This window comes from Manis javanica, chromosome 2 (genome assembly GCF_040802235.1).
Source record: "Manis javanica isolate MJ-LG chromosome 2, MJ_LKY, whole genome shotgun sequence".
Classification (NCBI taxonomy): domain Eukaryota; kingdom Metazoa; phylum Chordata; class Mammalia; order Pholidota; family Manidae; genus Manis; species Manis javanica.
In genome coordinates this window covers 107572260-107582892 of record NC_133157.1, presented here as the reverse complement: position 1 = coordinate 107582892, position 10633 = coordinate 107572260, and the positions used below count along the sequence as shown (strand labels likewise).

General features: G+C 50.9%; 1 protein-coding gene across 1 annotated transcript; it reads left to right on the top strand.

The window, feature by feature from the left end:
* Positions 1–206: 206 nt before the first annotated feature.
* PTF1A (pancreas associated transcription factor 1a) lies at positions 207–1857 on the top strand. The gene is made up of 2 exons (XM_037006005.2): positions 207–1001; positions 1383–1857. The coding sequence occupies exons 1-2, from the start codon at positions 224–226 to the stop codon at positions 1583–1585; spliced, it is 981 nt and encodes a 326-aa protein (XP_036861900.1). The 5' UTR covers positions 207–223; the 3' UTR covers positions 1586–1857.
* Positions 1858–10633: the final 8776 nt, after the last annotated feature.

Here is a 10633-nt window from a genome sequence, read left to right as displayed (position 1 = left end):
CGGCCCTCAGCTTCAGCAAGTCGGCTACAGCCCTCCCCAGCGCAGCCCCGGCGCCGGCCAGAGCGCAGCGGCCGCGGGCACTAGGGGAGGCCGGGGGCGGGAGTAGGGCGGGCAGTCCTCACTGCCTAGCGCTCCTACCCGGGAGGGAGGGGGCTGCCAGACAAGCAAGAACAGCAACATCCAATCTACGGAGAACTACCCCAGGCTCGCGGCGGCGCAGAGCATGGACGCGGTGCTGCTAGAGCACTTCCCCGGGGGGCTGGACGCCTTCCCGTCTTCTTACTTTGACGAGGAAGACTTCTTCACCGACCAGTCCTCTCGGGACCCTCTGGAGGACGGCGATGAGCTGCTGGCGGGCGAGCAGGACGAGGTGGAGTTCCTCAGCCACCAGCTGCACGAGTACTGCTGCCGCGACGGGGCGTGCCTGCTGCTGCAGCCCGCATCGTCGGCGGCCCCGCACGCGATCGCCGCGCCGCTCACAGGGGGGCCCGGGGAACCGGAGGATGGCGGCGGCGGCTACTGCTGCGAGGTGGGGGCGCCCCCCGGCGGCTTCCCCTACTCTCCAGGATCTCCGCCCTCGTGCCTGGCCTACCCTTGCGCGGGGGCAACCGTACTGTCCCCGGGGGTTCGGCTGCGCGGCCTGACAGGGGCGGCGGCGGCTGCGCGGCGGCGGCGGCGGCTGCGCTCCGAGGCGGAGCTGCAGCAGCTGCGGCAGGCGGCCAATGTGCGCGAGCGGCGGCGCATGCAGTCCATCAACGACGCCTTCGAGGGGCTGCGCTCGCACATCCCCACGCTGCCCTACGAGAAGCGCCTCTCCAAGGTGGACACTCTGCGCCTCGCCATCGGCTACATCAACTTCCTCAGCGAGCTCGTGCAGGCCGACATGCCGCTGCAAGGCGGCGGCGCGGGCGGCGGCCGGGGCCCGGGCGGCAGCGGGCGCCTGGGCGGGGACAGCCCCGGCAGCCAGGCCCAGAAGGTCATCATTTGCCATCGGGGCACCCGTAAGTGCGTCCACCTTCCAGTCCAGGGAGATGGGGACGAGCACGGGAAGGGCTCGTAGGGGTTCGGTGAAACTGACCAGCTTGCCGGCTGACCGACGGACGGATGGTCCCTAGGCACCGGCGACTTGGAGCGCGAGCTAGCGTTTTTCAGTTTTTTTCCACCACTTTGACAGCGGCTGGAGGGCGCGTGTACCTGACACACTTGCAGCTCCTGGGATTCCTGGGGTGGGGTGGGGGCGCTGGGGGCTTGAAGGATGGAGGAAGAGGGCCTTCTAATGTAACTTGACTCCTGTTCTGTCGAAGCGCCCCTAAAGGACCCGAGAGCGCCGCTGGGGATAGAGGTGGACGTTCACAGTCTGTTTTCTTTTCTCACTTCCGCAGGGTCCCCGTCCCCCAGCGACCCGGATTATGGCCTCCCACCCCTTGCAGGGCACTCTCTTTCATGGACTGATGAAAAACAACTCAAAGAACAAAATATTATCCGGACAGCCAAAGTGTGGACCCCAGAGGACCCCAGAAAAGTCAACAACAAATCTTCCTTCAACAACATAGAAAACGAACCGCCCTTTGAGTTTGTGTCCTGAGAAGTCCCAGACCCACTTGGGGGTCTGATTATGTCTCTGTGCATATTGTACATGTAAATATCTATAATGTAAATGTAATTTAAGAATCACATCTTTCTAATGGCAATCAATTGTTATTTATCTATTTATTATGCTGTCGAGTTAATGAAATAGATTGTTTAAGTCTATAATTTATATAATTTATCCTGATTTTCTAAAAATATGCAATTGCCTATGATCTCCCCCAGCACCTTTGGCAGAACTGTGAGTTGTTGGAAGAACTCTGGCCAGCAAACGTCAAACTAATTTATTGCCAGATATGGTTTATTTCTAAGCGATGTTAATAAATACTATTGACACCTTTTTCTAAAAGTTTTTTGTTTAATACATGCTAGGGGTAGCTATATGTTTAAGAAGAATTAACTTACCTTGTGAAAGGTAACTGAACCAGAGACTCAAAACATAGCTATGTGACAAGAAATCACATTTTAGTTAGATTTAGATGAGAGTGTGTTAGAGGGTTAGGCCTCAACTTTCATAAGAGCACCTTCTTCTGCATCGCCTGCCCTAAATAGTAACTTCTGCCTGTATTTTTATCCTACTCTCCAAACACCCTCTGAGGCAAATGGGTCATGGTGTATTTATTATTTCCATTTTTCAAAAAGGAAAGCTGAGACTCGGAGACGCTCTTTGACTTACCCAAGGTCACCCCTACCCTGCCTAATCACAGAATACAAAGCAAATGGGCTGTGTGCGGTGGCGATACAGGGCTAGTTTCTGGGCTGGTGAAAAGCAAGAGGTCTTTGCTTCCACGAGCTGGGGAGAAAGGGTTCTTGAGCTTTCCATGACCCACCGTTCTGCAGTTACAGCATCCAGTACAGGGAACTAGACAAGGCAAGAAAGAACCCTCTGCTCCCCATGCCACTTCTGCAACTGGGTTATTTCTAAAATTGACTTTGTCGCCAACAGAATCTCATTTTCCTTTCAAGCAGCCTGGGGAGGAAGAGAGCCTCGCGCGGAGGGTGCAAGGACGCCCCCTAGCGAAGGGAGTGGCGCGCGGGAGTGGCTGGGGTCGCCCAGCCGAGAGCCTCGGAAGCTCCGCTGCGGCTGGTCTCCCCTGCGCCTTCCATGCCCTCAGGGCGCCCTCAGCTGTGGGCCAGAGCCCGGGCGCACCGCGACCGGCCTGAGCGCCTGGAGCGTGCTCGGGGGCCGCGGTTGCGCAGTGGAGCCGCGCGCGGAGGAGCGCACATTTTTGCGGAACCGCTGGGCCCGCGCCGCGCATGCCGGGCCAAGGCCAAGTGCCACTCTGCCTCGCTGCAGCCGCTTGGCCGGCCAAGGTATAGACACAGATCTCTCCCGGTGCCCACGGCCCTGGCGAAGGACAATATGTAGGCAGTATGCTAATTGTTTTAACCTAGTTTCAGGCCCACCGAGGGGTTCCCCACGCTCCGCGGGTGCCATGGACGTAGTCCAAGATCAATTAAAGCGAGGCCGAACCGCGGCGAGGCCTGGCCAGACACGCGGACATTCTGGGTCGCGAAGCTCCCAGGGGGCTCTTGGCCATGGACCCTCTCCTCCCTTTTAACCTTTCGCAGCCTCTCTCTGCCCTCCCTTTCAAAGATGGAGATTTCACACTGAAGACAGAATTTGAGAACGAGAGAAAATAATTCGATTTTGTCCTGTATTAGGGCCTCATTAAACACGAAAGTTGCTTTTGCACAAATGCTTCTATGAGGCATGTAATCTCATTACACTCATTAGAAAGTCAAATGTTAGGCAGACTTCAACTTAATTATAAGTTATGTAAGTATTGTACCGCTTTCTTCATCTGTGTACACCCGCGTTTCACTTGGATGGGATAACGTGATGCTCCGCAGTTAAAACACTACGATCATTGTAATGTAGCACCTTTTATTTTGCGTGCCACTTTTTTGTGATTCAATGCTTCAACACATCCTTTAGTGCGGTGCAGATGAAGCGGAAGAGCCAGGCTGAGCATGTAAAACACCAGGGTCTCTATCTTGTCACTCTTCTGTCCTAACTTGGCAAGTCCCTTTAAACACAACCTTCAAAGAGACTGACAGCTTCTTTTTACTTACTCATAATCCATTCATTCTAATGCAGCAATTCTTTTTTTAAGAAATGCGGCAGTAAAAGCAGAACAAACGTATCATTTCAGGGTCTCCTTTGGCAGCAGAGAGCTGAGCTGCGCTCTGTGCAGGAGCGGCTGTCCTAGTGGCTGCGCCAGCCTGGAGAGCCTCTGGCCTGGGGCATCTCTGGCCAGGACAGACAGCCTGGTGCTGGAAGGTTCATTGTGGGGGCAGTTTGAGTGACAGGTTCCTAGCAGGCCCTCTAAGTCTATACTTTCCTTCCAACTTAAAAAATAAAAAATGGGCATGAAAATAATTGAGTAAGCCAAACCCCTGGATGGTTCTGAAGACCCTAGCTCAGCCCTGCTCTTCCGGACACCAATCAGCCTCTTGCTGAATCTTAACCTGGAACCACCAGGGGAAAGAGTGTAAAGTCCTTCCTGGCTGCCCTTCTCCACTTAGCAAAATAAAGAAGCTGCAAAGCCAGAAGAGGGTGCATTTTATGATCCCTCTGGACAAGCTGGCTAAGTCATTCGCCCGTGGTTTAGATGCCACAGCTAGCAATGTGGCAAGAAGAAGTACTAGAAGGGGTTTGATGAAGTCTAGTGAGAAAAGAGTTTGGATGGGGTACCCTGCCTTCCACACCCCATTTTGTTTGCCCCCTCCCTCCAAATACATATCCTCAATTCAGGCCAGTCCTGCTGGTCTCCATCCCAGGTTGCTCTGTCACTCTGCCTTGGTGTTAGAAAGCCAATGGCTGTGCTCAATAAAAGCTCCTTCTCCCAGCCTTCTGTCTCCCCTCCATTTCTGGAAGGCATTAGGTACAGAGGCCTCTCATTGTTACCTTAAAAGACATTACACGTCATAAAAAGGTGCCTCTCTTTTCAGAGGCTGGAAACCTGAGGGGGGCACCATGCTTCTTCCCTTTGTTTTTCATCAGAAAATTTCCAGTTATGAGGTGAGGTGAGGTGAGGTGGGGTGGGGCAACTTCTGAGAGGACAGGAGGGGGAAGGCAAGAAGAGGAGAGGGAGCTACTTCCCCATCCTGAGCTGGGTGGCCTCTGGGATGGAGCCCCCTTGTGGAGCCAATTCCTTCCCTTGGAGCAGACGCTAGGGACAGTCCTCATAAAAAGTTGAGTTCTGGAGCCTGCAGGTCCTGTAAGACAGAAAAAGTAGGTGGGAAAGAGAGTGAGGCTCCCACCCCAGGCTGGGAGCATAGCGCATAAAAAGCCTTGGTGGAACTGCTGTGAAATCGGCTGCGGCTGTGGGTGATTCCCAGGACTGCTCATCTGCCAGAACCAGGATTAACGCCCCTCCATGGAGAGGGTGTGAAGCCTCTTAAATCCATAAACTCATCCCATTTCCATTAATGGGCCTTTGCTGTGGCACCGAGTACCAGCTGCGAGATTGAACAAACACCAGTTGAGCACTCCCTGGCCAACCTCTCTGGGCAGAGCCCTGGCCCTCCCTCTCTCCCTCACCCTCCCTCCCACTGCCATTCCAAAGCCTTCTGCAGCCTGTGGGAATGGTGCTAAATAATTCCACAACCAATTGCATTTTTGAGATCTGGAACCACTGGTAGGAAGCGATTCCCACGATGGGATGTGGGGTCTGGCCAACAGGTGTTCGGATTTGGCCCAGGGAGATGGGGAAGCCCAGGGAGTGAGACGGGCCTGCCAGCAAGCAGGCTGCTCAGGGCCTCCCGGCTTTACAGGCCGTGGAAGCCACAGACAATCGAAATGATATCTTTATTGCTAGGTTCATGTCCTGGGCTATAACATATCAATCCCTGTCGTGGTTCACTAGGATGCACCTGGTATTTCAAACTTGTTCTTTTTGTGCTTCTGGGTCCTGGACTGCAGCTGCCTAATACAAGCAAAGAGAGAGGCCCTTACAATGTCTCCAAGACGTGTTGGCATGGTTTGCCTGTCTTTAATGTACCATTAACTATTGTCTTTACACAATATGGGAACTGTAAAGCATGACATGTGTTATAATAAAACACATTTTCAATGATACACTTGGGCTTGAGGCTGGGGTGCAGCAAACAAACAGGCCCAAATCTTGTTTTGTCTCCCTTGCTAAGCCTACTGGCAATTAAACTTAAGACCACTGCTTCCCCCTCTCCTGATCAGCCAATTAAATTTTATGTCTCCTAATTTTTCACATAGAAAAAAAGTCTCCATGCTGGCCCCTAAAGACATTGATTTTCTTGCTATCACCTGGCGCTCAGACCTTAGTTCCATTTATCAAGAAGGGAAATGTCAGGCGTTACATAAAGTGACTCTGTTACCATAAGGCTCTCACCATCCTGGCCTATTGTTTTCCCTTGTTAATAACTCATTACCAGGATTTAACAAATCAACCATTACATATGTTTTGTGGCTCCATATTTTGATCCGTACGATTAAGCAGATGTTACGATTGAAAATTGAAAAGTCCAAGGCTACTCTAGTCTGAAAGAAAGAGGGCAGCCTCAAACAACGAGCTAACAATGAGATTCAGAAGATCTTCAGAAAAACATTTACCACCAATAAACAGACTCCAACCTGCTCCATTTCAACCATTGTGTGCTTTGGGGGAATAATTAAGTTTAATAGAAATAGGTCTGGAGGGTTTTCAATGCCAAGACCACAGGTGCGGGGTGGCATGATGAATGATTTGCCTGATTTTTGCCAAGCTCAAGGGCTCTTCTCTTGGACTTTCAAGCAGACAGAAAATATTGTCATTTCTTTTAATTCACAGCATTACTTTCAAGCCGAACAAAGGCCGGGGCCGGGGGGGAGGCGGGGGAAGGGCTCGGCTGTAATGAAGAGCCTCGGAGGCGGAGGTGCAGCGGAGGAGGCTGAGGCGGCGGCGGAGCGCGCTGCTGCGTTTGTGCGCAAGTGACTCTCCTGTGCCACACACAAAAGGCCGCCTTCTCCCCACTTTCTGCCGCTTTTCAGCCCTCGGGCCCCAGACGGGCCTGCTCCGGGGACTCCGAGAGGCTCCTGGACGCATCCCTAGGGCATCCCGGCCTTTGGGACGTCAGCCGCTGTCGAGGCAAACCTCGCCAAACTTTCCCCAAACTCCGCGGGCTGGGGAGGAACCCTGGCTGGAGGAGCGCATGCGTCCCGCCCGCTGCTCCGCGTTCCCCGGGCTCCGGAGAGCCGGGCTGGAGTCCGAGGAGCATCCCCGGAGGCCAGCCTAGCCCCTGCCCCCAGGACAGTCTGGGCTCGGGTGCTGTCTGTCTTCCGTCGAGGCTGGAAGTGGCTGCCCGGCGCCGGGCTCGCCGCAGGTCTGCTATCTTTGCGCATGGAAGTCTCCAAGAGGGGCTACAGGGAGCGGCGAGCAGAGAAGGGGGCGAATAGCCTGAAGAAGGGCAGACGAGGGGATCCAGGGCTTCCTTCGGGGAGGCCCGGGGTAACTACGCCCCTTGGCTGGGCGGTAAGCCCTTGGGCGGCCGCCTGCAGAGGGCCCAGTGGCCCAGGGCGCAGGCTGTGGCGAGCTGGTTTTGTCTCCCGACTGGGGCGCCAGAACCAGCAGCAACAGTGGCGCTGGCGCGAGTTTCTAGCTCTCCCCTACTTTCGGGCCCCTGGGGACCTGCCATTGCTTCTCGGGGGGCTCGTGGCCCTTGGCTCATCCCCAAAGCTTCATGCCAACCCCTTCCCTGGGGGGTCTGCACCTTTTCCAACCAACTAGTTGCGCCGACGTGGCTTTGGAGAGGCGCTGGCGCTTTGCATGATGGTGGCTGGCTGCGTGGAGGCCCCCAGGCGGCAGGAAAGAGTTTAGGGTTCCCTACTAGTGAGAGGTCCCCCTGCCCCCCTCTTGTGGCACATGGTGTGTTTCACCCCTGCCTGTGTCCCGGGAACTCAAGGCGTCCCGGGCCCTCCTGCATTTGCCCACTCTGGGGGCTTCTCATGTAACTCTTTGCAATTTGGGTGGAAGAACTAGACAAAGGGATTAGAAAAACACCACGGACTAATTAAATCCTCCTTTTCTCCTCCTCGCCTCCACCCACCTTTAGACGCACAGGAATCTTTAGTCCCTCATCTCCGCACCGCCCACCCCCAGGAGCTCCTGGAGAAAGCTACTTTCGAATTCCTGTCATCCAGTACTGCCACTTGGGGCATTCTCACTTTTACAGTGATTTTTTTTCTGAATGATTTCTAGCTTTACAATTTATTTTCAGCGATTTCATAGGCTCCTCTTTGGCTGCTGAGAATCTCCCGACAGCTAGGTAGTCACCTATCTTTGAGTGCAAGCCTTTGGAATTAGATTCCAGTGATAAGGCTAGCGATGTTTCTAGGAGTTTTATTATGAAATCCAATTGGTCAAGCATTATCAAATGGATAACAACGTGTTGGTATTTGGGTTTTCAGAAAGAATGTGGACTTGCATTGAGGTAGCTGAAAAAACTTATCTCCTATTGTCAGTCAGTGAGTGACATGCTAAATACAAATTTTAAAAAGTATTTTTTTTTAAAGAAAAGAACCACTTCTAAATGAAGGACACCTGGCTGCAGCCCTGCACCTAACACTGGTGCATAAAATTAAATATTAGGGTTCAACAACTGGCATTTGTAGCAATAGCAAAATGTGCGATGCTTCTAAGCAATTATTTGGAAGTTTTTCCATACTTTTGAAAACAAACTTGATGCCACGTTTCTTTGATGGCTGCTCAATAGACACCGTGAGACACTAGCTGAGCAGCTCCCTCCCCAGCTTTCCTCTGCTGTGCAGCGCTTTCATCCAGGGCTTGAATTGTGTTGTCAAAGTTTAGCAGACGAAAGAGGAGGGGGCATGAGAAAGGGGGTGGGGTGTCTTGAAAAGTCTTGAAAATCGGTATATTTTGCAGGTGTAGAATGTGCCTAATAACCATGGCTAGTGTGCGCTCCCCAATGGCGACGGTAAGACAGGAACAGCTGGCTCCGTTTTCAGTGTGAAAACACCCCCTCGGTGGACCAAACACAACGACACTGACCTTTCTGCGGGGGGAGCCAAGATGTGCCTTTGACTGAATTAGCCATAAAGATGTCTTGCTATGACTTTTGTTCCCCACGAAAGCAGAGAAATATTGCATTTAATATGAGAGGTACTGTTCACAGCTTTTCCATGCCCCTTAAGAAATATTACAGTGCTGATTTACTGGCCCTCTTCTACTGAGTTGGCCCCAGGGCTGGGGGTAAGGGGTAGGGATGGTGCGGCAAGGACAGAGGAGGCAGCGGACACAGGGCACTAAATTGCCTGTTGCTGTTTTCAAAGTTCTCTCTTTGCAGCAGCAAATTTATCAATCTTTTCATCTGACAATACTCTGAAATATATCATTGTCATCCAGGGTTGTTTGATAGATTATCTGCAGGCACACAGCCTTTTCCAAGGTCAAGTTGAAGATTCTTGTTTGCTGTTTAACCCAGTTGTTTAAAAACTCAGAACAATGCCTGCCTGTTAAATTTTCCCTTGTTCTCATGGGGCATTTGAAAGCAAGTTTTCCTATTGACTGGGTGTGGGGACATTTCATCGTCTTGAGCTTGTAAATTTAGCAACCAGGGCCTGGCAATGAAATCAACAGGAGAAGAAATGAGATTTAACCTTAGCGCTTGCAGACACCAGAGAGATTAAGCCATCTTTCACATCTCCTCCAAGTGTGTACTAATTTTACTCTGCATGTCGCGGGCTGGTTATAGCCACACACATCTCATTCAGCTTTAGGCCTTTATTCTAGTGGGAAGCTGCAAATACACTTCCCTAAAGCAGAAGTGCAAAGAAATTGTGACCAATCTTGTCTTTGTCAGCACATAACCTGTTGCTCTAAGTACACTTTAAAATAAAAGCCTCCAAATCATCATGTTTTATGGACATACTTATTTACGTTTTTAAGGGAAAGACTGGCTGCATGGTTTCCACTATATCTGCGATGATTGATTTTTTTAATTCAGCCAACTTTTATTTACCTTGCAAAAATGTTCTGGACCAATGTGATAAATTACAGATATGCAAATTTCTTTGAATGGTGTTGTAAGTGTGTCTAGCTGGAGCTGAATAACTCCTTGCAAGTCAGTCTGTGCGCACTCAGGACCCCAGGGAGCTGATCAAAGCACCCATTCTCTTTCATCCCCGGTATTCTCCTCCAAACTATTTCGATACAATATGTTTCCATGATGCACTTAATGTGCTAGGGACATAGAACTCATTACAACCTAGCTAGTTCTGCCGACCTCTTTGTTCCGAGGCGGAAAGTCAAAGAAAAAAGGAAAAGCGCTGCCAGTTGCCAGCTTTCTGAAATGCTAAAGCATGCGTCATTTTTCACCAAGTCTCGTCTTGATATGCTCAAAAGACAAACTATGAAACCGGCCTCAGCCCTTTCTGGCATTAATTACACTGCTGTCCAGCCGATCTGTTTTTCCTATTATATGCATTTCTCAGCAGGGATTTTTTTTTTTTTTTGCAAAGCTAATGCAGCTGCAAGTTAATCTATGAATGCATTTTTATCACTATGGAAAAAATAACTGAAAAGGCTGCAAAACATATAACTAAACTTTTTAAATGCTTCTGGTAGATGACAGATTTAGGGTGGGAGTTAGGAGGTTTTTGCAACTTATGTAAAACCTGAAATTGACTAAGAGCCATAGGTGGTTGCAATGCACCCTCAGTGTTATGTGCAGACCACCTGAAATTCTCCTCTGGTACCCAGATAAATCTTGAAGGTGAATCCTTTCAAGGTTCCTGTTAAAATTCTGTTAGGAAAGCCTTTATTGCATCCTACTAGGGGGCTGCTCCCAAGGAATTTCCGTGCAGGATAATAGCACAGAGAATATAAATTCTATTTCATTTCCTCTGTTTCTTGTAGGGTTGATTGGTTGGTGGAAATGGCTGGCAGCCAGTTCTGGGAAAGATTCCAGACCTGACTCCGATTAACCCTCTCTGGTGAAACTCTGCTGGAAACCAACTCACCAGCAATTGCCATTAATCTACTTACTAATTAAGCCAATTCATTTCTAA

Coding starts and splice junctions, on each gene's coding strand:
- PTF1A (XM_037006005.2), top strand. CDS start 224: ATGGACGCGGTGCTGCTAGAGCACTTCCCCGGGGGGCTGGACGCCTTC. Junction 1,002..1,382: donor CATTTGCCATCGGGGCACCC/GTAAGTGCGTCC, acceptor TCACTTCCGCAG/GGTCCCCGTCCCCCAGCGAC.